Source organism: Diplotaxodon limnothrissa, linkage group LG7 (genome assembly GCF_057381915.1).
Source record: "Diplotaxodon limnothrissa isolate DT_005_m linkage group LG7, D_limnothrissa_male_GT1.1, whole genome shotgun sequence".
In the NCBI taxonomy this organism is placed as follows: Eukaryota; Metazoa; Chordata; class Actinopteri; order Cichliformes; family Cichlidae; genus Diplotaxodon; species Diplotaxodon limnothrissa.
Genome location: NC_140602.1, coordinates 49,548,264 through 49,575,985, shown reverse-complemented (window position 1 = coordinate 49,575,985; position 27,722 = coordinate 49,548,264). Strand labels below are relative to the sequence as shown.

The following is a 27,722-nucleotide window of genomic DNA, read 5'->3' as shown; positions in this document are numbered from 1 at the left end:
ATCCACTTGACTTCTGCTATGTTTGACATGCATGATGCCCAACAATTGCGTTTTATTTTTTTCCTGGGTTAATGAAATAAGTCTTTTAGCATTAGTATGGATGTCTGGGTCGTGACTTTATTTACCAGAAAAAAATACCAAAGAAAAACAAAAAGTGCCCCACACTGCATTTAAAAAAAAAAAAAAAAAAAAAAAAAAAAAAAAAAAAAGTTAACAGACTTTGTTTCTCAGTTGTATGAAGTTCCTGTCGGGTCTTTAAGGGATGCAGTCCATAAACAGGGAGTAATTACAGTTTGGCAAAACAGTATGGAAAATGAACCATGTGAGCTGGCCATTTTCCTCTTCCCCCACTTCAGAGAAAACGCACACACAAAAACAAAATGTCTTTTCTTCTTACCAATATCCCCTTAAAAGTGACTAATAATAAATTAAAGAGGACCTTGAAGAGATCTGTTTAAAAGACTGTGTTTATGCATATATTTATATATATTTATATATCTCTATACGTGATGTGAAATAACAGTGTCCAGTTCTGAAAGTTCAAGAGGGGGCATTTCGTTATGTTGTCTGCCTGCAGGCCCCGGGCCTTGGAGCCTTGGGGGTAAGGTGGGTTTTAAAAAGGCTGACAGTGGTCAATGAGCTTTGTGTTGGCAGGCTTGGTGGTGATGAGGATTTTAAGGTCCATTATTACGCCTTGCCCTCTTCTACTTTGACAGCCTGGGGTTTGATGGCTCCAGTGCGTGCTGGTTTGGCTTGGCCTGTGGAAGGTAGGGGCTCCTGGAGTTTGCTGGTCATGCCCCCGGACGGTGTTTTGCCCTCTCCCACCGCCTTGCGTACATCTCTTATTGTTTTATTCTGTACAAAAAAGAAAGAGGACTTATTAAAGAGACAGCAGTGCTTGGTAAGCCGTACATACAGGGAGTGCAGAATTATTAGGCAAGTAGTATTTTTGAGGAATAATGTTATTATTGAACAACAACCATGTTCTCAATGAACCCAAAAAACTCATTAATATCAAAGCTGAATGTTTTTGGAAGTAGTTTTTAGTTTGTTTTTACTTTTAGCTATTTTAGGGGGATATCTGTGTGTGCAGGTGACTATTACTGTGCATAATTATTAGGCAACTTAACAAAAAACAAATATATACCCATTTCAATTATTTATTTTTACCAGTGAAACCAATATAACATCTCCACATTCACAAATATACATTTCTGACATTCAAAAACAAAACAAAAACAAATCAGCGACCAATATAGCCACCTTTCTTTGCAAGGACACTCAAAAGCCTGCCATCCATGGATTCTGTCAGTGTTGTGATCTGTTCACCATCAACATTGCGTGCAGCAGCAACCACAGCCTCCCAGACACTGTTCAGAGAGGTGTACTGTTTTCCCTCCTTGTAAATCTCACATTTGTTGATGGACCACAGGTTCTCAATGGGGTTCAGATCAGGTGAACAAGGTGGCCATGTCATTAGTTTCTCTTCTTTTATACCCTTTCTTGCCAGCCACGCTGTGGAGTACTTGGACGCGTGTGATGGAGCATTGTCCTGCATGAAAATCATGTTTTTCTTGAAGGATGCAGACTTCTTTCTGTACCACTGCTTGAAGAAGGTGTCTTCCAGAAACTGGCAGTAGGACTGGGAGTTGAGCTTGACTCCATCCTCAACCCGAAAAGGCCCCACAAGCTCATCTTTGATGATACCAGCCCAAACCAGTACTCCACCTCCACCTTGCTGGCGTCTGAGTCGGACTGGAGCTCTCTGCCCTTTACCAATCCAGCCACGGGCCCATCCATCTGGCCCATCAAGACTCACTCTCATTTCATCAGTCCATAAAACCTTAGAAAAACCAGTCTTGAGATATTTCTTGGCCCAGTCTTGACGTTTCAGCTTGTGTGTCTTGTTCAGTGGTGGTCGTCTTTCAGCCTTTCTTACCTTGGCCATGTCTCTGAGTATTGCACACCTTGTGCTTTTGGGCACTCCAGTGATGTTGCAGCTCTGAAATATGGCCAAACTGGTGGCAAGTGGCATCTTGGCAGCTGCACGCTTGACTTTTCTCAGTTCATGGGCAGTTATTTTGCGCCTTGGTTTTTCCACACGCTTCTTGCGACCCTGTTGACTATTTTGAATGAAACGCTTGATTGTTCGATGATCACGCTTCAGAAGCTTTGCAATTTTGAGACTGCTGCATCCCTCTGCAAGATATCTCACTATTTTTGACTTTTCTGAGCCTGTCAAGTCCTTCTTTTGACCCATTTTGCCAAAGGAAAGGACGTTGCCTAATAATTATGCACACCTGATATAGGGTGTTGATGTCATTAGACCACACCCCTTCTCATTACAGAGATGCACATCACCTAATATGCTTAATTGGTAGTAGGCTTTCGAGCCTATAAAGCTTGGAGTAAGACAACATGCATGAAGAGGATGATGTGGACAAAATACTCATTTTCCTAATAATTCTGCACTCCCTGTATATGCACCAACAAGTGTTTTATGTAACACCATAAAAGTCTCACATTACTGAAAATGAATTCAACACTAAAAAAATGTTACATTTTTAAGTCAAATCACACAACAGTGAACATGAAAAGCATTTCAAAATAAGAGAAAGATAAAATGGATTAAATTAAATTACCTATATTTACAGTGGGTGGCTCACCTTCATGCCATCCTCTTGCCCTTTAACTGGGGGCTCGGAAGCTGAAGGAGGGATGGAGTGGGGAGGGTCACGGCCAGGATTGGGGTAAGGGGGGGAACGGATGATGACGGGCTTATTGACCTGCATAACAGGTCTCTGAATAGGGTTGGGGAAGGGGCCTGTGGTGGGGGGACGCATGTGCATCACCATGCTGCCCTGAGCAGGAGGGACCTGTTGGTCACAGAGGAAACAACAGGAGGAAAAGCAGGTGAAGGGTTGGGAAATAAATGAAATGCAAATAATTAGCAAGTGCTGAATTTCTTAACACATTTTTAGACTTGACTTTTAGATTCCAAATACTGATGTTCAGGCTAAAGGATGTAGCGATCCTACATTAGGATATGATATTGGCAGCAGTATGCATCAAAGACTCTCACTGAGCAGAAAAGAGACCAGTAACAAATACCTTTTAAAAAAATAAAAAACATCTTGGTCCTCCTGTTATTTATTTAAAATAATAAAGCCCAAGCGAGTAAGTGCATATTCTTGTATTTGTATTTACCTGTGACAGTTTACTTGAATAACGTTCAAATCCAAGTCTGATACTGGCTTAGACATAAAATACCGGGGGGCTGCCAGTGCTACCCCTCAGCCTCCTAGTAAATACACATACGGTATGAATTTAAAACTCCTATGACTTTGAAATTCATACCGTATGTAAAAACAAAAATGATTCTCCGTCTCTTCTTTAAAGTAAAGTGTAGAGCTTACTCGTACTTAGTGCTCTGTATGAGCAGAAACCAAGGTAATGGTCCTGGAAAGGTTTTTTGTTTTGTTTTGTTTTTTACAGTATACTATATTTTAATTTAGGGCTGTGCGATATGACCAAAATCTCATATCCCGATATAAGAATTCTATCGTCCCGATAACATTATAAATCACAAAAATGTAACATTTTCTGTAAATTCTGTGAATCTCGGTCAGCTCGACTTGCGTGAAGTGTTTCCAGCTGCGCGTCGTGTATTTGGAGTCGAGTGTTTTAACCGATGCATGAAACTATACATTTTTAGACATAGGTTGTAACGGCCGCCGTTTTCTTTGTATTTATTACACGGCGTGCTGTGGGGAAAAGCCTGTTCTAACGTTTCAGTCTGGCGGCTCTTTTTTAATTCTCATCCGTAAATAATCTGCTCTTTCACGTGATTTAGTTTATTTTGAAAAATCTCAACAGGATCTTGAGCTTTATTGTGAAAGGTTTATGTGGAACATAAACAAGTGGACACGCGATGCTGTTACCGTCATTGTTGCTAACCACAACGCATAAAAACAGGTGCTTGTCCGTCTGTAGTGTGGTTATATTAAATATAAGAGAAAGAGAAAACTTTAAGAAATTAATATAGCCACTACAGTGACCATCAAAAAGATGAAAAATATTGCCGTAAACAGTTTATTTTGTGACACCACGAAACAAACGATAGCGTAAAATGAAACGATAGACGTTTTTATATCGTCATCCGATATATATCGTTATATCGAACAGCCCTATTCTAATTGCATAATGGTGCATTTAACTAATCATACCTAGAAAATAAAACATACATATAGGAATATATTGTGTGGCCCACTTTTAAAACAATGGTCGCATAAAAAGAAAAAAAATATGGTAATATTTTAAGGTGAAAAATCCATACCTGCTGAGCAAAATGTGTAGGCAGAGGGCCTACAGGTCCTCCAGGACCAGAGGGCTTCCCGCCGGGGCTAGCAGAGCCAGGTCTGATATAAAAAAAAAATAATAATAATAATACAAATGAATTAGCCAACTGTGCACTGTTACACAGTGGAGCACATCTGAAGTGATAAAAAGATCTACATAACTAACTTCTACTACCTTCCTCAAATTATTTCCACTCACCTGTAAGAACCTCCAGACATGCCTGGGGAATGATTGGGCTTCTCAGAGAACTGAAAACCTTTCATTTCCATCTGTGGACCCTGACAGTGGAGAGACACACAGAGGTACATTGTCAGACAACTGTAGTGGAATTTCAGTAATGGTCAGCGGTGTAACAGGTAAAAATGGCACACCAGTGCTGAGATATCTAATGGATGGAAAGTTGAGTAACATGAAGCCAGTAAGGCTCACCTCTCTGCTGCCAGTCATGACAGCTGCCTGCGACCCTGGTGGTAGCATTCGGCGTGGGGCTCCCACTGACAAGTTCTGTCCCTGCTGCAGCTGGATGGACTGTGGGAGGATGAGGTGTTGTTGAGCTGAACCATAACGCAGCTGAGAGCCAGGCAGGGGCATAGTGACCTGGTGAGAATGAAGAATTGATTGTAAGCCTTTAATATAAGACAACAGTCCAATTATGCCATTTATATGACGGCTTATATTTGTTAGGCTAAAACAAACACTATGAACAATTTTAAAATCCTCTTATACGTTAAAATGGATATTTTAGTCCTGAGCAGCAACAGCCCACAAACCTGAATGAGCTGAGAGTCCATTAACTGTGAAGAGCCCATGCCAGGCCCTTGGTTCATCTGACTATCATAGACTAGCTGCTGGCTGCCATTCATAGGCTGGTAGTGTGAGCCTGACTGGGGTTTAACCATGTCTGATGGCTGCATGCCAGGGAAAGCTGAGTATGGGCCCTTGAGAGGGGCTCCACCTGACAGTACCATGGGGCTGGGCTGTGACAAGTTGGGGTGCATGTAAACCTGGGACCTGAAAAAGGAAGGAAAAGAAAAGCAGAGTGACACAATGAGCGAAAGGAAAAAGTATTTTTTTTTAAACTCTCGAAAAAGATTTTATCTGCTTTCTAAATAAATGAAGTGAAGCAATATGGAAATTCTTTAAGCAAGCAGTACCTGAAGGGGGGGATGGAGCTGAACATCTCTTGGGACTGAGAAACAGGCAGACCTCCCCGAAGCCCCAACTGGGCCTGAGCCTGAAGAGACGTGTGTAAAGAAATGGGAATCTGCTGGGCTGCAGCCGCCTGAATGAGTGAGCACATGCAGCATCATGACAATTTGCTGGTACACAAGCAAGCCTGTGTGTGTGTGTGTGTGTGTGTGTGTGTGTGTGTGTGTGTGTGTTACCTGTTGGTAAGTCTGCTGCTGGGTCATGGTAGGTGGTACAAGGCGTGGCTGGCTTGGAAAGACGTGACCATCCAGATACAGCGGGGGAATATGATTCCCTGCATCAGGGGCAAGACCCAGACAAGCTTTCATTTACTCCTCTAAGATAAATCCTTCATCAAACTCAAGAAACAAAATGTAGTTTTACCTTGCATGGACATGGAAGGTGCTACTGATGCAACGGGCATTGGTGGCATGGAAACGCCTCCAAACGAGCTGTAACTGACACCAGTGGATGAGCCGGCACTGCAGGGAGGCTGAGCACCTGAAGCGCTGCCACCAGGAGAGCCCTGCTCAGGAAGAGACTGGGAGTTCTCCCACGCCTTGCGTGCTGACTCCATCTGCAGAGACACAAACATTTCAGATCAGAGTTTTTCTAATGTTTTTCTTACATCAGACAGGCTCATACTGTCAATCTTTTTAAATCTTATCTTATAACGCATTTTTATTTACTGGCTTTTAATACAGCATGAGAGTTATTTGTTAATTCATATTTGGTGTTTGCTTTTAATACTCCAAGTTGTTTTATTATGTATGTTGTATTCTTGTACAGCACTTTGGTCAACGCTCCTGTTGTAATTAAATGTGCTATATAAATAATTAAACTATTAAACTATTAATGTTTCCTACTAAAAGCACCACAAATCAACAGGAGTACCATTCTTTCTAAGTTATATATTTAAAAAAACCAAAACTATCTGACATTGGATTGTGATTTAAATACCTTGAGAGTGAGATCAGCACTGGGAAAGGAGATGGGGTTGAGGTTGATGCCAGGCTGCAGGTGGTTGGAGCGCAAAATGGGGATACTCTGATTCAAAGCAGTCTGTTTGAGGACAAAGAAGATTATAAATACTTACAAATCAACATATCTTATTTTCAAATAAGACACTATTCCATTAATGGTTTCAGGTGTATTACAGCTAATTTCATTGATTTCTATAAAGTACAATAAGTCACTTACGTCCTGAAGCTTGTTCACAGGATTGGACACGGGTACTGGGGTAGAACCCGGCGGCAGGCTGAAATCTGAATCTTTGGCACTGACACCAAACTCAATGGGTGGGACAGGCAGCACAGTGTCCACATGGAGGTCCACACCATTGACTGGTGTGATAGGGCCACCTTCCAGCCTATCGACACCTTCTGAGCCCTTCCGGTGTTTCAGGGAGCGTTCATTTCCGATGGGCCCTGGTTTGTGCTGCTCTTTGTTTTGTTCTGGGCCCGCATCAGAGTCCTGTCCCAAAACATGCAATGTTATGAGTCTATGTTTTTGAAAGCAATACTAGAACAACTGAAACTAATGTGAAAAAGAAAGTTAAAATGAGATTAAAAACAAACAAACAAAAAAAACATGCAGTTTAGTAGCAGCTGCATCACACTACCTCAGAGTTGGGCTCACTCCCAGTGTAAGACACCTGTTTGGTCCATGAGTCTCCCCCTGAAGACTGCACTGAAAGAGCTTAAACAGATACACAAACCTCACTGTTATTAATGAAAAATGCAATCATTTGAAAAACAAAATGTTCACAAAAAACTCAAGCTTTCATATTATGCACATTCATATTACAACATCTGTTCTTTATGGACTTTGCCATAAATACTAGGAATAATGCTGCAATGCTCTTGTTCTATATGTAGGTTAGATTATATGATTAATCTCTCATGGAGTAACGAGTGCCCAGGCTTCACCACAAGCTATGAAAGGACTTGTCAGTTAATTTTAGTTAATTTTGAGTCCCAGGAAAAAGGAGAGTAAAATTACTTTAAGTTGGTGCAAAACGTTTTGTTAAAGCCCTAAAATTAAATATAGAAGTCTGTACTTAAAGCATGCCTTCATTGTTCAAGTTCACTGTGATGATGAACAAAGGTAACCTTTCAAAAAGTGTAATTGCCCAAAAATTCATGGGGCCTGACTGTATGTGCCGTCAGTGTGTGTTGAGGCTAAAGGTTTATGTTTAATATAACAAAATGCATATCTCAATGAAGCACTGACCAAAAATTTAATAAATAACAATACCTGAGCTGTTGGTCTCCCAGATTTCAGTTCCCAGATTGTTAGAAGAAATTCCTTCCTCGGGTTGTTCAATGCTCATGCTTCCCTGCTTTTTGGCAAAGCGTGGTGGCATCTTGGAAGTGACTGTCCTGTTTTTCACTGGTACCTAAGATGGTTAAAAGAAAAAGCTTCAAGGTTCGCTGTGTAAAAATGGCAAGCAACTAAATGGAACGAACACTTTTGTGTAAACATAATGTGATATATCCTAGAAAATACTGCCGGCCTCCAGTGCTACCCCCCTCAGCTTCCTTGTACATGCACCTGAGTTAGAAATGTGAAAATCCTAGATCACTTCCTTGAGTTATCCCTGAAATTTTAACTTGTCCCAGAGTTTTGGTAAATGTACCTATGGTACACATGTGAAATTCCTATGCCATCACTTTTTTACGCTTGAGGGATAAAAAAAAATAAAAAATTACACATTCCCTCTCTTCTTCACATGCCGATGTGCTTGCAAAGTCTGATGTAATGAGTTAATTACAGTGTAATTAAGTTAAGGCTGTTCGATATAACGATATATATATCGGGTGACGATATAAAAACGTCTATCGTTTCATTTTATGCTATCGTTTGTTTCGTGGTGTCGCAAAATAAACTGTAGTGGCTATATTAATTTCTTAAAGTTATCTCTTTCTCTTATATTTAATATAACCACACTACGGATGGACAAGCGCCTGTTTTTATGCATTGTCGTTAGCAACAATGACGGTAACAGCATCACGTGTCTGCTTGTTTATGTTCCACATAAACCTTTCACAATAAAGCTCAAGATCCTGTTGAGACTTTTCAAAATAAACTGAATCACGTGAAAGAGCAGATTATTTACGGATGAGAAGTAAAAAAAGATCCACCAGGTGCTAAAAAATAAACCTTAGACTCAAACGTTAGAACAAGCAACCCGCAGCACACCGTGTAATAAATACTCAAAGAAAACGGGCTTTACAACTTATGTCTAAAAATGTATAGTTTCATGCATCTGTTAAAACACTCGACTCCAGCTACACGACGCGCAGCTGGAAACACTTCCAGCAAGATGAGCTGCCCGAGATTCACAGAATTTACAGAAAATGTTAAATTTTTGTGATTTATAATGTTATCGGATGATAGAATTCTTATATCAGGATATGAGATTTTGGTCATATCGCACAGCCCTAAATTAAGTGAGTGTAATTAAGGGATCAGTGCAGCCACATTCCCAGAGATCAGTGTCCAGGCATCACAGCCAGCACTTACTAAACTAGGTATCATCTGTGTAATACAAAAAGAGTAGCACTGCCATGTATTTGTGCCCGTTTGTTTTGTTTGGACATGTTAAAGTAAGGGTTGAATTATTCTCAAATTTAGCACATGTTCAGCAGTCAGTCAGGCAGAGACAATTATATGGAGGAAAAGACGCAACAAAAACTGACAGCATGGCAGCCAACAGAGCATCTTAAATAAAACAACATTAAACATGAAGTTGCTGTGTGATTTAAGTCAACTACCAGAAGGTCATGATAGAGGGGTTGACAACTGACTCGCTTTTTAGGACTTACATCTTGTAGAGAAACAAATGAGCAGTGCTGCAGCAAGCTGGAAAGACAAGAAGGCTTTGCCAATGCAGAAGGAGCTTGAACTCAAACAGTATTATCAGAAGGTCATTGCTGTATCACTTAACAATTAAGTAAGCTTGCAGCTTTCTCCAACTCCAACAATGCATGAATGTGACGATTAGTTTGTAGCATTTTTTAGCAAAGTTGTTTGAAAGCGGGAGGCGAGCCAATTTACAAGCAAGGGTTTAGCGAATTGCTGAACTGATTTGCTCAAGTAAACCTTGTCAAGACTGTATTATACCATTCTAGGTAGATAAGATCACATCGGTCAGCTAACCCTTGGCGACCAGTCGCCTGGGGAAAAAGGTATATTTCTCAGTGGGGTGTGAAGTAGCTTTAACTGGCTGCTGCCAGGTAAAATATGTGGCAAAAAATCAGCTTGCCCAAAAACCTCCTTGTGAATTCACAGGGAGATTGCCATGGTCAGCAGTATTTTGCATAGTAGACAGTGACTTTCCTGAAAACATCTGGCAACTGCTCACTGATTGGTGACTGAGTACTAAAGAGCATTAACAACCAACCACTGCAGGACTCATAAAGGGAGCAATAGGGCACTTATAGGACTGCAGTTCACATATTGGGCCAACAGTGTCATAAAAATTACTTTCCGAATTAAACACATTTTAGAGGGCCATTTTTATTAAAAAAAACAAGCAAACTAATAATATTTTTTGAGTATTTAGAATTTGGTGTATGTTAAACTTACAGCTGCCCCTTGTTCTTTCCTCCTCCTGTCATCTTCCTGTGGGCGTCTTTGCTTTTTGGACAAGGCATCCTGGTATCCATCTGCATTTGAACCTGGTCCCCCTGCGTCTCCTTCAACTACAAAACAAAGTTTTTGTCAGAGGAAAAATCAAGAGTGCTCAAGTAAAAGCTGCAGTGCTGAATCGCATCTGTACCTGTGTAAAATGCTCCATTAATACATTTTACCGTGAATTAAATTACCCCACCTAAAATGTAAAGCTGCTCAAGACTTTCTCCCAGTTTAAACCTAAAATATGAGACCTTTCAATTAATTTTACTATTTAAAAATTATTAATGGTATTCTCACTGCACCTAGAAAAAAAATCAGTTATTCTGCTGTCTGAAAACAAAAAAGGAGGTCACCAAGACTCAAGCTTTTTTTGCTTTACGAGACACACCTATAGTATCAATTTCAAAATCCTGTGTTTCCTTGTTCTCAAGTTATCGCTTTCAGAAACTTGTGTCCTCACCCCCTACACCAGCATGGTAATGGCGCCTTTTACAGCTGAGGGGTAGAAATGTGTATATAAAATATAGCATATGTGAGCACAGAGAGTGAGAGAAAAAAGAACAGACGTCAATTGCAAACAGGAAGCCAGCGCACTGAAGTGAGATTAAAAAAAAAAAAGAAAGTAGCCCACACCAGAACTTCTTTATTGCTTGCAAATCTGTTTCCACCACCCATGGTTATCCCTCAGCATTAAATTTTCCCCATAGCTTTGGCCTGTGGGCATGACATCAAAGTTAATCATCATGTTAGCCACGTTAGCTGGGTTGCGTGCAAACAGGATTGTCCTACTGCTGTGGGGACACTGCCATAAAAAGTTATTTACTAACTTTTCAGCTTGTCAGGGGACAAGAGCACATTAGAGTACTATTTGTAGGCCTCACACCTCTAACACGTTATCTGAGTGTTTAGTTCTCAATCTATATTAACAGACATGAACTTCACCTTGGAGTTGCTGTTCTGCAGCTGTGCAACTTAATTTTTAAACAAGTTAGTCTGATTCCACACATGTTAAGAAAAACAAAATCACATAACACAAACAAGATTCAAGGGGATTAGAGGAATGAATGAAAGCAAATGTGTTTACAGTATTTTTAACACTAAAACTACACTATTGCCAACACTTTGTTTCCATCAGAGTGCATTCCCTATGCATTCCATAAAGATGTGAAAGAAAGTTGGACTCACTTGGGTAGCTGCTGAGCTCATATGGGGACAGTGATTCAGTGATGTCTGTTTTGACAGGTCCTGGCTTCAGCTCCTTGTCTAATTTCTTCCCAGCGGGCTCAATGGGCTCCCTCTCTTCTGGCAGCTGCTCTATGCTGTATACAGAGCCTGACTCATCTGGACTCCTGCTGTGAACAGGACATAGAAAAAGTGCTTAAATTGTGTGTTTTTTCCAAAATAAACCAAATTGAGTAACTGAAAATGGTGTCCTTGTAATCAAAATTATAGTCATCATCATACAAATAACAAAGTGTTGTTGGTTTCTAAGTAGCTATAACAGACGACTGGTCAGTAAGTTATTTGCCTCACCTTTTACAAGAAGTGCCTCCGTTCTGCCAGCTGTCACTCCTGTTCGATGAGGTGGGGGGATTATCAGGTGCACGCACCATCTTGCTTGCGTCCAGCAGTGATGGTTCTCCTTTCCTGTTCTGCCGTTCCACCAATGGTCTCTGACTAGAGAAGCTTCTCTTAGAAAGCTCCCTCTTCTCACTGGAGCCTGGCTCCTGGCCAGAGTCTGAGGGAATATCGCCATGGCCCTGTGTAGCAATGCCTCCACCTCCACTCCGTTTCTCTCTCCAGTCACCAAAGTCGCTGTTGTCTGAACCCGTCTCCCATTCCTCTGTCTGGCCATGCTGGCTAGGACGTCCAGAGTAGTGGCCACTGGGCCAGTTATCATCACCAGTGCTTTTAGAATGACCTGGCCAGGGATTTGCAAAGTCTCCGTTTATGAACTCATCACTTGTCCACTGATTTGAGCCAGGTTCACGCTCTTGTCGTAGACGACGGAAGCGCGGAGGCTTGTCTTGACGTGGAGGACGCCTTCTCCTTAAAATCTGTCTGTCAGGGTTCTCGCTGTCAAAGTAGTATTCTCCTTCACGCTCCTCTGTTCCATTTTCCATGAAGGAGCCAGTAAATTTAGGAGTGTACTTGAGAGCGTCACGCTCAACTGGGGGTCTGCGGGAGTAAGCAGTCTCTGCTCCAGGACCATAACCATTTTCTTGCATCGAGCCGCTACTGCTGCCACTAAATTGAGGCCCACGGCCCCTCCATGTAGAAATATCTCTAGATCCTCCAAAGCTTCGACTGTAACTACCAGTGGTGTTCAGTCGTGGAGGCAGCACCCGATTTCCAAAGCCTCTGGTGACCTTGGTCTTTTCTCTGGAATCTGGGGCAGTCTGATCATCTGTGTACACCTTGTTGGATCTCCAAGACTCTCTATCAGCTTTACGGACATCCCCAGACTCTGTATAGCCTTCTCCATTTTCAGATCCTTTCTGGCGACGCCTCTTGGGAAGTTCCTCATACTCTGAGGCTTCACTCAATGTTTCACTGACATTTCGCCTACGGGGTTTGCCCCTCTGAAACTCCTCGACCTTGATTAGATCCCTGGGTGGTGCTCGACCTCTGCCTGCTCGCTGAGTGCTGCTGCCACTGCTGTTGTTATTGTTGTTATAAACACCTCTGAGATTATCTCCACCGCGGCCACCGCGGGTTCCACCTCTGGAGTTAAATTCCCGGAAGCCTCGACTGCGGCCTCTACCCGTCCCCCTCACTGCACCAAAGGCCTGTTCTTCATCAATAAAGATCCAGTTATTGCGCCGTGGTGCCTGGGGTTCTCGGTTCTCCTGACTGTCTCTAAGTGACTGGCTTTTAGCACTGCTCCAAGTGTTCTCCTTGGGAGAGTCATCGCTGTGGGTGCTCAGAGGTCTGTCCATTTTACTGGGAGCTGGAGACTGGCGCTGCCTCTCTTCAGGTTGTTTTTCAACCACAGGTGATGCAGAACGCCTATTGTTGGCAGGCTGGTTGTCTTTCTTCAAGTCATAAACGTTAGTAAGGACTTCTTTCTCCAGGCGGTAGGGGACAGGCTTCTCCTCAGGCTCAGGTTTAGGCTTTTCATTCTCCTTGTCTTCCACTTTGAGAGCCTTAAGAACTGGTTTCTTGATGGGACCAGTTCTGCGTATCAAGGTGCGTCCACTAGCCTCAGATGGCTGGTTGACACTACTTGAACTGGAACTGGCTTCAGACCACTGGTTTTGGGCACTGTTAACCCCTCCGTCTTGTTTCTGGCTACCATCTCTTTTCCAGTTGTCTGTGGAGCCATCTAAGGCCTCGTCGTGGGATTCAAGGCCATCTTTCAGATGCTTGTCTCTCGACTCTTGCTTTGGGTATTCACTATCTGAATAATTCTGAGAGAGGTTCTGAGCGGTGGTGAGCAAGCCTTGGTCATGTTGTTCTCTGTCTGAACCTCTGCTCTGATAACTGTGATGGGGAAGATCATCTTGAGTGTGGGACAAACAATCACTGGCCCTCTCTTCATAGGAGTCCTGTTGGGAAGAGGCCATATCACCTCTGTGGATACGAGGAGACATTAAAAAAAAGAAAAAAAAAAAAGATTAGGAATGAAAAAACCAGACAGAGGCCCATTAACAGAGCCTCATGCCCTTAACAACATAGATTCCATTAAAAAAAAAAAAAAAAACATGGACTTTACAGCGTTGAGGAAGGAATTATTAAAATGCTCAGTTTCACAGATGAAAACACAAGAGGGCCTCATGCCTTAATTTAAGGACTGCAGAATTCGAACAAAATAAACTTACCTGTCATCGGGATGTCCGCTTTCCGAGCTTTCACGCTGTCTCTGGTAAGGTGGAGTAAAGCTACGCAAGGGATAGCCATCTTGATTCCACACTGGGTAAGGCTCAGTGGAAGGCGCTCGTCTCTCCTGAGGCAAGTTTGGATGGCATCCCTCATCAGAACCGGGACTGTTCAAGTGATCTTGGTGCATCATAGGTTTTATCATTCCTGCTGAAAATCAATCAATCACATATTAATCATGTTAAACATGATTTCAGGTGTGTCTGTCCTTCCGTTATTGACTGTATAGTTTGTTTATACCGAAACAAATGTGTCTGGCCAAACCACCTGTTATTTGTTTAAATTTAATACATATAAGTATATAAGGATTTAGTAATTACCAGGGTAGTAGTCAACAGGAGACCGTCCCTGGGTCATGCGGGGATCCATGAAAGGTGGCATCATCATCCAGCGCGGATCAAAACCGAGGACATGTGGAGGGTAGTAGCCCCGCTGAGTGTGGCTTGACCCTGATGGATTAGGGTGACCTGACTGCTGCCAATGCTGCATCTTGAACATTTGTTCCTTTAAAATCCACACAATAGACATTCAACAAATGGGCAAAATTGACACTGTCTGTTTTGTGTAAAATGAGACAAACTAATTGAAGACATTTCCAGGCTAAGCTAACAAAGTCAGCAGGATATTGTTCCCCATTTAGCATTCATAACAAAAAAATCAAAGTACATTTATTCTCAGATATTTTAGAATGAACCAAGAAGATGCTGGAGATTCTCTTCTCAAGAAATTAGACCTAACGTTCTAAATATCCTAGTTTCACTTCTCTAGCACAACCCCATCATGGTCAATATCAAAGAGGCTGTTCTTTATGAAGGTGACCAGTTCCAACACACAAGCTGTACTTGCCTGGGCTGCCCAGGTGTATTAGTGGCCTAATGCCGCATAATAAGGTCAGCAAGTAAGCCATCTCTAAGAGATCCTGAATGCAGTAACACTAGAAGTTCCAGATGGCTAATTTGTGCCTCTGTAAAGCTGCGGGGAGTTTATGGTTTTCACCCGAATATACACCATAGGCTACTGTCACACATTTGTTACATTATTTATAGATGTTTTAGTGCAGCTCCTCATTTCCTAAATCTCTACAACCAAGGTGGACAGTGCAATGTTAACATGACCATGGGCCACATTATTAAGAACAGTGCAATGAAACCAGAATTCTCCTTAATTTGGAGTTGAAGCTATTGGCATCAGCTGGTGCTCACCTGCTGCTGGTGGTGTTGTGGTTGCTTTTGAAAGCGGGGTGGCACTGGTTTGATTGGCTGACGCCCACTGTAGTCTCCTGATGGTGAGGAGGGCTCTGGGCCATCGTCTTCACTGCCACGGTAGGTAGAGAAGCCAGACTCTTCACGGTAACTATGGCCAGGGGAAATGTCCGAGGGACACTCACTTCCATCTGGAAATCGTGATAAAACACGCTTGAATAGTTGCATTTGTGCATTTTTAAAACTATATTTTATATAAAATAAAAAAGGACTAAGGACTCTTTTTACCTTTTGTGCTGTAGTGCCAGTTATCATGGTGGCTTCGACTCTGTTCCCGACTTGGGGACAGTGGAACTTCTTTTCCCTCTACCTCCTTCTGGCTGTCATCCGTCCTTGATGTCTGCCTTTCAGTCTTCCCAAATTTTTCATCCAGTTTTTTGAGCTTTTCAGCACATGCTGCCAGACGTTCCTCACGAGCACGCCTCTCTTCCTCCTCCCGCCGTCTTCGGGCTCTCTCAACAGCCTCAGACAGCTCAGGCGACACATACTTGGCCCTAGCTGGTGCCTGAGACTGCCGCTGGTGATCATCCTGGTCAGCAAGTGGGTCTCCTTGGTTTCTCTGTTGGACCTAAAGGAGTTAAAGGGGAGGAACTTGAGTGATGAAGATTATTCCTTACTTTTTTTTTTTTTTTTTTTTTAAGGAGGTCCATTAGATTTTATTTCACTCTAAATTTATTTTGGGGGGGGGGGAAGGACTAGCAACTATTTCTCCCAGATTAGTTGCTACTCAAACTCGCTGTTACCCGTAGGACACTTGTCCTGTTTCTTAAATTGCATATCCTATAGTATCTCTTGCTAAAATAAACAATTACCCTGGGAACAGATAAAAGCTTTGTTTTTATTGTAAGACATATTTTAATATTGTGGAATCTTTAGCTTATTTTAAATAAGTGGTTTGACAAATTTTCTACAATGAATTGCAACTAACAAACACCAAACGGACTTGGCAAATGAAAAGTGCTTAGACATATCACTATGGTTACCGCAAGGTCATATCTCCTAACTCGCAATGACAGACTCACTTCAGGGTATGTAAAGGCAGACAGCTATTCATATGCTCTACAGTGGTGTCTCTAACGTTCCACAGTCACAAAGGAATTAAAGAAAATGGTGTGTTTTGACTGTGATCATCATAATAATTTGATCTTAGGTAAGTAATCTCAAAAGAGGGCTGAAATGGAAAAACACTGCCCTGTGCATGGTTACCTGGGTGTCTGTGGAGAGATATTTGCCGTTGGTCTTCCTGGGAGGCTCGTGGTGGTGATGCTGGAAAGAGTAACTCTCTTCTGGACCCTCTTGTGGGTAAGATGCCTCCCCCGAGCTAAGGGAGGAATGGCAGTCCCGCTGGTTATCTCTCTCCCTCTCCCAGTCAGCCCTATGAAGAAAAATAAAGCCAGAAACATTTTTAAATAAAGACAAAATTGGAGTGTTTAGAGTAATAAGCAGCCTTTAGGGACGCGCTCTCACCAGATCTTGTTTTTGTCACTGGAAGAGTGTTCTTCTTCATCATCACTAAATTTGAGCTTCTCACTATAATCAACCTCCTCATGAAGTCCTGTGGGCAGGGGGAAAACAAAACAGTCAGTCACAGTGGTGAATCAGGGTGAGGTCTAAACTATACTGTCCTGGCTGTATTTATAGAGTGAGGTAACACTAGCTGTGAGGTTGAGCAGACAAACAGTTTGTTCTCCTGGGTCATATTTGTATTGTGAAGAACAGTCACCCTGTTCTTTAGAATCACAGTTTAAAACAACTCTTTTTTTCCCCATTTATCTGTCAGACTGTGGTGAATAAGTCACTTGACTTGCTCTAAACAGGTAGGCCGACATCCCATTTATTTAACAACAGTCAACCAGAAAACTGTTATTAAAAAGCCACAGTTGGAACTGGATCTCATCAGCAATTGCCAAATTATACCGAGCTGGTATTTGGTTTTCATAGTACATACAAAGCCCATCTGATTGCGTCCTCTGTGGCTTTGCTTTGGGAAATATACACATAACCGTTCGCAGTGTGTGTGAGGAAGATTAGCATTACCCTAAAGTACACAGGCTGCACCATTGAGATAAAGAGAAAGCACCACTCCAAGCCTTTAACTGGAATCTCTTGATCATGTTACACATTCAATAAAGTAACATTAACATTTATTTTCTTACTTATAAGCCACAGACATATCATGCATCCGCAGGATTTTTCTTCCATATAAGAAATTTTAATGGCCACTAATGAGATTGTGACCCTCTCCCAAAGGAAAAAGATCACTGTGACTGCAATTTAAAGCTTGCAGTCACAGTGAAATCTACCGTGAAATATATTTTTTGTTAAAATGGTCAAAAATGATGGGAAATACTCATCACCTTCTGTAAGATAAATTAACAGACTGATCATGTATAAGTCTATGGCCAACAATGAATACTAGAAAGTGATAAATACAGCATTCCACACATAAAAATATAAGGGTGAAAGATATTCACAAGCTATAGAAGAATCTCACAGTGAGAAAGTGTCTGGGACCATTACACATGTCTAAGATATACTGACCAGCCCATCCATCTTCACAATCATTGTCAAGCTCATCCAGATCCTTCAAATCCTCTGGATTAATAATGGCTGGGCGAACTGGTCTGTCGGTAGGTCTACGGATAGGCTGCGAAGAAAGTCGAGGCGCAGCACGGACAAAGCGATTCTCTCTCCTTACGTCACCACTGCAATGAGATTATGGCAAATTAACAACTGCCAAGTATCCCAGATCTCTATGTCAAACTGCTGAAAAATGGATAACTACTTGGATATTTAAAATGAACTTACTTTACAAGCTCAGGTTTGGCATAGCTCTGCCTAAAAGTAGGTTTGCTGTCAAAACGGGCGGGGGCTGCTACGGTGGTGGGAACATGGTCTGTACCCGTAGCTTCACGTGTCTCTTTAGAGCACATCTGAAAACAGCAGCACCACACGGGACGATCATATCAGGCATGCAAATGCCAAACACTCTGTTTTAGATTGTATCTAAAAGTAGGCCATGTTGTTTTCTTCCACAATCACCTGTAATGTTATGAGTCATACATTACTTACAAAGGCAGGCAACATGTCATGGTAGACAGCAGTTGAAGTGTGATGAAGCTGGTACTGCAATGCAGTAGGGACGGCTGTTCTGCGGACAGGCTGAGCAGGTCGCAGGGAAAGCTCCTTGGGGTCAGGGCCTGGTGACGGAGCCGTCACCATATTAGATGAGGTGGTGACTGTGGCGGAGGAGGGGTGAGACGAGGCTGGAGGGGTGCCAGTCTCAGCCAGGGCAGTGGCCTTACCCTCAGGATCTGCTGGCAGGCTGAGGGTCAGGGATGAGGGCTGAAGGTTCCTGCCACCACCTTCCCTCCAGCTTGTCACATCTAGAAGTAAAAAAGGAAAAGGGGGAAAAAAATTAGAGGACCAGACCAAGCTAAACTAATAAAATGTCTAAAGCCCTGTGAAATTAGGAACTGCACTGAATTTCAAATAGCAATAGGTAACAACTTTCATTGAAAACAAGCAATGACTATAAATTAAAAACACATCCACTGACCATGTTGTTTCATCTCATCTCAATGCGGTAATTTCAAGAACTAATTGCAAGTGAATTAGTTCCATACTTTTTTTTAATCAGAAATATTTAATCGAGTTCCCAGCCTGCATAGGTGTGAGCCAGGAGTCGTTAGTAAGAAAGTTGTCAGATTTCTGCTCTGAAAGACAACTTGCTTGGAAACTATGCAAGTAAATGACATCAAGAAGCATGAAATGCAGGTTAGAGGAACCCAAAAAAAAAAAAAAAAAAAAAAAAAAACGCCCTCTTTCCTGTATTTCTTAAATAAAGTAATGTCTGCCAGTTTAAAGCTTTGCCTTCCAGGAGGTGTTACCTTATCTGTGAGACTGCCAATTTTTAAAGAAGGTGATACACAAAACATAAGTTACTCTGGGGGCGGAGGCTTGGTCCGGGCCCATACGACGGATCGAAGCCGCTTCTTTCCTTGCCAGCCCTGTCCTGTTCTCCAGCTGCCTTCAGTGTGGGAAATTCCTCGTGAGAGAAGGGCTGAAGTCGGTTTGAGGCCCTTGAACCTGATGTAGACATTGAAAGACACCGCATAAAGAGAGATGCTTGTCTGAGCAAACAGAAAGCCATTTTCTCAACTGGGGTTTGAAATCTGAACAGCATACTGAACACTAACTGCGTGACATTTCATTTTAAACAGACTTTATTCTGAATTAATGAATGACTCACCATCTTGCTCTACTGCCTTTCCATTTAGCTGGGCCCATTGCTTTGGTCCACTTGTGTTTGTGTTCTGTGAAAATTAAGAAACCAAAGTCACCATCCCCACAGACCTAATGGAAGTTTCTCTACCTTTGAGGTACAAATGAGAAATTATCTTAAATATTCACAACCTTTCTTGTTCAACTTGGTAGTGTGAGCTTTCCTCCATAAAGAAGGTATAATTCTTTGCTCTTCTACCATTATTAGTCTTCATTAGAATATCCACTAGACACTCATTTGTATACGAGTAGCTCTCAATTAGCAAATAACCGAAAACACTTAAACACAATCAATGTGTTAATGAAAATCTGCAATAAATATATGACTGAAGCAGATTTATAAGCATACGTATACTCATACACACCTCCTGGTTGGCTACCGGTGAGGACTTCTGAAGATTGGAGACAGATTTCTGCAAAGGCAGCGGCGGCTGCAACTCCGGCAGCTGTGGTGTTGATGCAACAGAACTACGAAAAATAAAAAGACAACTGTGAGAAATCAACCCTCAAAAGCCTCTAAACTGCTTCTCTTTCTTCCTGGTGAACAGCTGACTTCTATCAAGATCAAAGCTTTAACTTATTTTATCCTGACACTGATCCCTGAAAAATATGTGAGTTTAATGTCAATGTTGATACTTCAGGAAGGACATTTCCATTTCAGCCACTGTAATCAACTAAAAAGGGTGTCTGAATATAAAACATTATAGCATAATTAATTTACTTGACAGACATATTTTAATTTTTTAAATCGGAGAAAGCGGGTCTATAAAACACGCCTTACTTCTTTTGATCGGGTTGTTCCTGCTTGTTCGCCCATCCTGTACCGTCTTTGGGCACTATAATCACGTTGGGATCGTTTCCTTTGTTTTCAGACTTCAAGCTCGGCAGATGAGCTGGTGGGGGCATACGCCGGGCTGTGGCCACTTTACCAAGACTCTGCAAGCCATGTCGCGGAACTACTGGGAGGCAAAACATGTAGATAAAGAAGTAGGACCAACATTAGTAAAGGGGCTTAAACTAGATAACAGATGAAGAAAAAGTATCGAGTGGAGAAACAAAATGAGCCTTACCTGTGTTTTTCTGAGTTTCTATTGATTTTCCCTTGTACTTATCAAATAGGCTGAGTGAGGAATACTTGCTTTTTCCATCCTTGGACTTGGTTATTTGCCCCAAACGATCGGACATTGCGATGTAATGTCATCTAGTATGGAAATTTTTCTTTGCGCCTCTTCCCAGTGCCTTCTGATTCTAAAAAGAGGAAATGAAATATCCACCTTAGTACAGAAGTCACCCAAGGAAAAACCAAACCTCAAGAATAAACAATGTTAATTCACAACCTTTGTAAATATTTAGTGTTAATCTGCCAATATAGACCAAACCAATAACTATACAACACAGCACACTGTAACTGAGATATTCTACATGTAATACTGGTTTACAAAATACCCATGTAAATAAAGATAAATGTTCACAGGAATAATACACATGAGTAAACAATATACAAGTTAATATAATATAAATATTATATATTATTAATATCAGTTAATGCACTCCAAGTAAGCCAGTAGGGCATGTAAGCAAAGTGTGAAACCAAAACAGCCATTAAGTCACTTAGAAACAATTTTACAAGTCCCTGAAACTGCATTATCTCCAGAAGAGATTAAGTGGTGTGGCATCAAACACATGTCCCAAAATCTTCGGTTGGTTCAAGACCCACTGACAGCATATGATCGAAACACTTTAGTGATATCACATCCTCTCTGGATCGGTCCACGGCTCCCTACAGAAATGTTTCATCAACTCTTCCACTGAATTACAATGACCATTCACACTGAGGGAAGAAGAAACCCAAACCATGGCAGCAAAAATGCCTCCGACATCATAATGAAACAAGGTCACCAGATTCCCTTAGTGTGGGTGCCAGGGGTCAGGGTTTTATTTTAATGAGTCTCTTTACCACATGTATAGGAGTTTCATAACCTAAAACCTACCAAGAACCAAAAGACCAACACATTTTGGTGTGAATTGTGTTTTCGATATATCAATAAATAATGAGGCCAAGTAAGTATTCCACAATACCCATATGGTGAACTGTGTTAACCAACACGAAACGGCTACAAATGGCAATTCATTTATTTAAGTGCTAAAAGTAATTTTATACTTTCCAGCTAGACTCAACAAAGATGGCAATGCTTCTGCAAAGGTATAATTAACCACATAAAAACACATTTTGTGTAGCGGAAACTTTATCTAAATGCAATTATTTTGAAACCACTACTGCTATTCTTTCTTTGAAGCAAATATCCCCTGTCCACCATCTATTGTGGACATTCACTTGAGTTTTGTTTTTCCCTTCTATCTGACCTCTGAACATTGTCAGAAATGTCTTTGAGGCAGGGACAACAACAGTTATTTACTGAAATTGTTGTACAAATAAATTTAACTGCACCTCAGAAGCAATGCAGGAGATGGGCTCTAAAATCCTTGTCAACAAGTTGTTCACTGCAAATTTCAATCCAATATATATTGTACTGTCAAATTTAAAGATGCTCCCTTCAGACACCACATGTGTTACAAAGAACAAGTCTTTGGGTGACAGGAAATACTTGAACAACTGTCCTACAACTGTAGAGCAGGGCAATTTGACCAAAAATATTTATCATGAAAACATTTGAAAATTTGCGATAACGATATAACTGACGATATAATTGACACTAGACGAAATACTTTACAACTCCACAACTTTATTAGTGCAAAAAAAAAACAACAACAACAACAAACAAACATCAATGTATTTTTACTTAAACAAGCAGCTGTTTTTTATGTGCATTAAAGTTATATAAAAATTTAACAGAGCAAATGCAAATTCCTTGCTGACAGTTTAACCTAAAGGCATTTCCAGTGGAAATTGGCCGACATATCCTCAGCATAACCATGTATAATATCCACAAAACTTAAAAAGAGGTTACGATAACCACAATGCTCCGACAATCCATCAAGCAGTGCGGCTTCGTAGATTAGCAAAGTCGTACTAAAACATTTGACAGATTTTCGAGCGCCGTGTACATAAAATCATTTCAAGGTCAGTAAAAACAATCAGAATTCATACATAAGGCACACAGGATTATAAGGGGCACTGTCGATTTTCAGAAAAATCAAAGGATTGATTGTAAGTGTGCCGTATTTTCCAAAAAACACGGTAATAACGACGGCCCGCTAGCATGCTCTACCAAAAATAGTGCTTTGTTGTGTATCTGACGGACGAAAGCCAAACCAGTTCCACACCACTGAAGTTGCAGCATTTTTACAAACCACTTCTGGTTCATCCGTTTCATTCAGCGATCCACTTTCGCTCTTCTTATTCTCCGTCATACTTTTTCCGCCATGTGTGTATGAAAACAAAGGCACTGCGCATGTGCGTTTTACCCATATTCTATCGCGATATTTCATTTTCTTATCGTTGCCCAACATTATACCGGTATTACCGTGAACGGTATGATATGGCCCAGCCCTGATCTCAAGTCAACATTATTCAAGTGGTTTATCACATAAACTTGAACCACAATACTGCCATCTATTCTGATCCCTGGGTAGTAGCTGCATATGTGGATCCATCTGCTGTGGTGACCCCTTGTGAATAAGGGAAGTGCTGAAAGAAGCTTCTATATGAATCATGAAACAAGGTAATACAAGAAATCCATGAGTGTAGTTTTTACTGTGATACACTAAATTTCTTCTGAAGCGATCCAAATCTGCTTTGTAACTCAACGTGTTGTTTCACATGATTTTACACATTTTTTTCCTGGTGAATTTCTGCACATTTTTTAAATTGCCATTTCTCATCTATAGCAGGAAAATGTATTGAGGATATGGTTTAAAAGAGATGTAACACCCGCCCAAAAAAGAAAATTTACACTATCAACGCACAGACCTTATGTTTTAGTACGCATGCATAGAACATCTTTATGCAGTCTTCAAATATCTTCTGCAGGTAAACATCAGCCAACAAAACATTACGGGGTGACTAACCGTGAGATACAAAACACTATAAACTTTAAAAACATCAATTACTCTCACAATATTTGAGCTAAATAAAAAAAAAATGCAGAGCTTAAGACAGTCTCTAAATGAATATCTGATATTATGTCCAGGTCGATGTCTAGTGCTAAAACCAAACAATGCCACCAACTTTCAAGAAATTATCAATAACAATGTCATCCTATGTTAAGCCCAGTTTTCCCCTACCATTTCAAGAAACACTGATCGGGGGAAAAAAATAATCCCACCTCACACCAATTATTAAGCACATCCCTATGTTTTTTTTTTTCTTTTATGCACTTAGGCCTACATTGCCACTTTACCACAGTAAGGTCCTGACATGAATGATGGCTGCAGGTTTAAATGTAAGCATGAAGAATGGTTATCTGTCTTTAATGTGTTCGCCTGATGTTAAACCGGCAACCTACAGGGTGTACCGGGGCTTTCACTCAGTGACAGCTGGGATGGGCTCAACCACTATCCCCACAACCCTGAAATGGACCAGCAGCTAGGAAAATGGATGGATTTTTATGATTAATAGGAAATAGTTTACACTGAAAACAGTAAGCCAGTATGATTATTACAGCCAGGAACCTTGCTTTTGGTATGCAACATATTGCTTTTTAAAAAATGTTTCAATATATAAAAATACATGTGGCACTGTGTCCCAATATCTCAGAAGCAGTTGTCTTGACACCTAATTATAATTGCCAGTATTGCTAAATATCTCTTTGGGTAACAGAAAAAAAAATTTATGCAATCCAACCTGAGAAAAATAATGTGACATGTTAAATTCAAATCAAACTCAAGCATGTCCATATGGACAGGAAGCAAATGTTACAATGCCAAGAATTCCTTCTCTTTCCTGGCTAGTTCAAACTCCATTTCCATCTATTCTTTATTCAGTGTTGAACTATTCTGAACAAATGATGGAGGTTTGCAGAAACTATCTAAATTTACAGGATACTTTAGTGAGAAACATCAAGTTAAGCTGACAGAAGCCATAGCATGAACAAAACTAGAGATGGCTTATCAACCCCACATGTAAACAAATAGTATTATGGTGACTTACTTTTTCGGTGTGATTAAGCAATACACAACCTTGGTAACACAGTTACAAATGTCTTCTTTGTCTTCATTTAAACAGTTTCATGTATTCTTTTTTCCAGTGTTATAATTATTGTTGTTGTGCTTGGTCAAGCGTCTTTTTTCATGATGGCTACATGAGCAGATTTTTCAGTGTTGGATAACACAGTATCAAAACAAAATACATCTTGATAGATTTATAACAGGACACAAGCACTAGTGTATACTAGGAGTATTTTCATGTGTGAATGAAATTAAGCAGGTTTCAACCATCAGTGGATAGTTGATTATCGTATTTGCAAATCTAAATAATAGTAAATATCATTTGAAGCTAACACCCGTCAATCCATAGCACAGTGGAGGCCGCTCGGTTAAAAGCTCCGCATAGGCGTTTTACAAAGACTTGTAGCCATAAATATGTCCATCAAGCTAAATTTAGTTATGTAATACACTCTGTTATGGTCGCTCGCACTACTCCAAAAAAACATAAAATCTACCAACCTCTCCAAACACAATCAATTTTTAAAATACATTGAGATGTGTAAGCTAACGCCTTGACGGCTAACGCTAGCTCCGCCTTGACTTTGTGTGAATTTCAAAAGGCTACATCCACCAGAAAACCCAAAGAAAACACCACAAGCAATAAAGTGGGCATTATGTAATCGTAAAACAAAAATTTGGACTGGATTTTAGTTTCACCCCGAGTTACTGTTCTTATTTTTTTAAGCTAGCATACATGCTAAGCTCTCCAGCACAAAACTGACATTAGCGAGTGCTGCACAAAAACAAGAAAGTCAAAGGCTAATGCAATCGTTTAGACTACAAATCGATCGTCTCAGGTCTGTTTAACACACCTATCAAGACGGGCTAACTGTCTGTTAAATTGCAAGAGATTCACACAAACGTTACCAAAGATGTAGCGGCTACTACTCGGCGACAAAATGTGCTAACTGCTGGCTATGGTTATGTATATAGCAAATGGTCGTAGTGAGGATCCTGTAGAGTCATCTAACTTCACAGTTAAACGACGAAGACACACAAAAAAAATGTAAACTGCTACTTTTCTGTTTTCTTTTTCCCCTAACAACGGCTCTAATTTAGCTTCAGCTAACAGCCTTAACTCTGGCAGCTTGTTGGAAAATTAGCGAAACGCCAATCCCGTAAAACTTCCAGTGATGACAAATTACAACCGGTGTTTTTTTCAGTGCTTCTACAGTGGTGCTTTTATTACTGGGGATATTAAACAGGCTTTTCTGTGGAAATTCTCTATAAAATACTCTGACCTGTGCTTATTTTTTCCCCAATCCCGCTTGGCTTTTTGAACGGCCTGAACACAGCGATGGGAATGTAGGACAAGACGATTAAAAATGGCTGCTGCCAGGAACAAAGCAACAATAAAACTGGGCAGCGGAGAAGACGAGCGAACCGGGAGCTCCCACGGAGCTATCTGCACGTATAACTCACCGATTCAACAACTTGGAGTGTCTTCTGATCAGTGACGGTGAGAAATTTCCACAAAATGTTGTCTACTCAAAGGATGGCTTGCGATTGTACAGCCGAATCTTCTTTAGGTTTAACCGATTGCAATGTTGTTGCTGGGGTCCTACCCGGCCTGAGAATTAGTGATGGGTCGTTCGCGAACGAAATGGCTCTTAGAGCCGGCTCTTTGACGTGAACGACGCGAGCCGGCTCCTTATCGCGAGCCGTCACGTGGTTTTTTTTTTTTTTCTTTCTCTCAGCCTCTCTCTCGCACTTTTTTTCCGCTTCACTCTGCACGCGAGCCTTGTGCTTTACGCTGGGCAGAGGGGGGAGGGGCGGTAGTTACACTCAGTAGCACAGGAACAGAGCCAGAGAGAGAGAAAGAGAGGCAGGGACAACAACATTAGAAAGGTATAGTAATCATCCACAACTATTTTCGGTTGCAGATGATAAAGGATTGAGAAAGTTTATTCATGCAGGTCCATATGACAGAGAATATGCATGTTCTTTTAGTTTTCATATTATAATTTATATTTAATTGTGTTGTGGTTTGCAGTGTTTTGTGTTCTTTTCACTTTAAATTTGTGAAAGGAAAAAGCTGAAAATGTAAATAGTTAAAACTTGAAATGTGAATAGTTGATTTTTGTATTAGATGATTTATTTATTACATTTTATGTGGAGTGAATAAATAAAAGTATATTTACGGTGGCCCCTAGAGACAAAGCACATACAAACTTCAAATCACATACGAACTCTGAAGCATGTACAAACTCCAAAACACGTAAAAACACGTACAAACTCCAAAACACGTAAAAACTCCAAAACACGTACAAAAGACAACAGAAGTGCTCCAGGATGCTGGGCGCAGTGTTGAGCCTTTGTTATCTTGTGGCTACACAAGCCAGCAAGTACCAACGACCGGATTTGGTGTGTGGTAATAACAGGTAAATGAACTTTTTTTTAAATTATTTGAATATATATATGAGTGCCTGTGTATAAATACACAAACAATACACACATGCTTTCAATTGTGTAATTTAAGTGATCTAGTAGCTCTGCTTTGGAAGTTCAGTTCATGCTAGAAATGTGTTTTGGAGTTTGTACGTGTTTTGTCTCTAGGGGCCACCGCATATATTTATATATAAACATATATAAATAAAACCACTTGTTTTTACGTTAGTAATTCCTTTTGTGCATAATTTTATATTATTGTTAATAATAAATTAATTAAAGCAACAAAACAACCTGAAGAGCCGGTTCGGAGCCGAAAGAGCCGGCTCTTTTTAGTGAGTCGAACCGAAAGAGCCGGCTCTTTTTAGTGAGTCGAACCGAAAGAGCCGGTTCTCTAAAAAGAGCCGGAAATCCCATCACTACTGAGAATGAACAGGGCAGAGTGGAGGCTGGATCGGCTCAGCTCACTACGTCCTACGTCACCGAGGGACGTCGCCAGCACAACATCGCCTCCTGTCGTTTAATTTCAGAAATCACAAAAACACTTCCCTTGATATT

The 27,722-nt window shown here is 40.9% G+C and overlaps 1 protein-coding gene across 5 annotated transcripts; it reads right to left on the bottom strand.

Annotated features, from left to right (window-relative positions):
• Positions 1-191: 191 nt before the first annotated feature.
• Positions 192-26,361, bottom strand: prrc2b (proline-rich coiled-coil 2B). Of its 5 annotated transcripts, none has more exons than XM_085359824.1 (31): positions 26,199-26,361; positions 20,681-20,858; positions 20,392-20,569; positions 19,976-20,078; positions 19,579-19,642; positions 19,272-19,415; positions 18,399-18,712; positions 18,135-18,259; positions 17,868-18,031; positions 16,794-16,881; positions 16,533-16,701; positions 15,555-15,894; positions 15,267-15,457; positions 14,385-14,568; positions 14,007-14,214; positions 11,719-13,758; positions 11,371-11,537; positions 10,138-10,253; positions 7,804-7,945; positions 7,169-7,245; positions 6,748-7,020; positions 6,508-6,609; positions 5,932-6,124; positions 5,745-5,842; positions 5,514-5,641; positions 5,130-5,370; positions 4,789-4,956; positions 4,558-4,637; positions 4,337-4,418; positions 2,667-2,876; positions 192-855 (listed from the first exon to the last, which is right to left on the bottom strand). In XM_085359824.1, the coding sequence occupies exons 2-31, from the start codon at positions 20,793-20,795 to the stop codon at positions 688-690; spliced, it is 6,672 nt and encodes a 2,223-aa protein (XP_085215950.1). In that variant the 5' UTR covers positions 20,796-20,858; positions 26,199-26,361; the 3' UTR covers positions 192-687. The 5 variants fall into 5 exon arrangements, with proteins under 5 accessions (XP_085215950.1, XP_085215951.1, XP_085215952.1 ...); XM_085359825.1 differs by having other exon boundaries at positions 11,371-11,534; XM_085359826.1 differs by having other exon boundaries at positions 14,007-14,211.
• Positions 26,362-27,722: the final 1,361 nt, after the last annotated feature.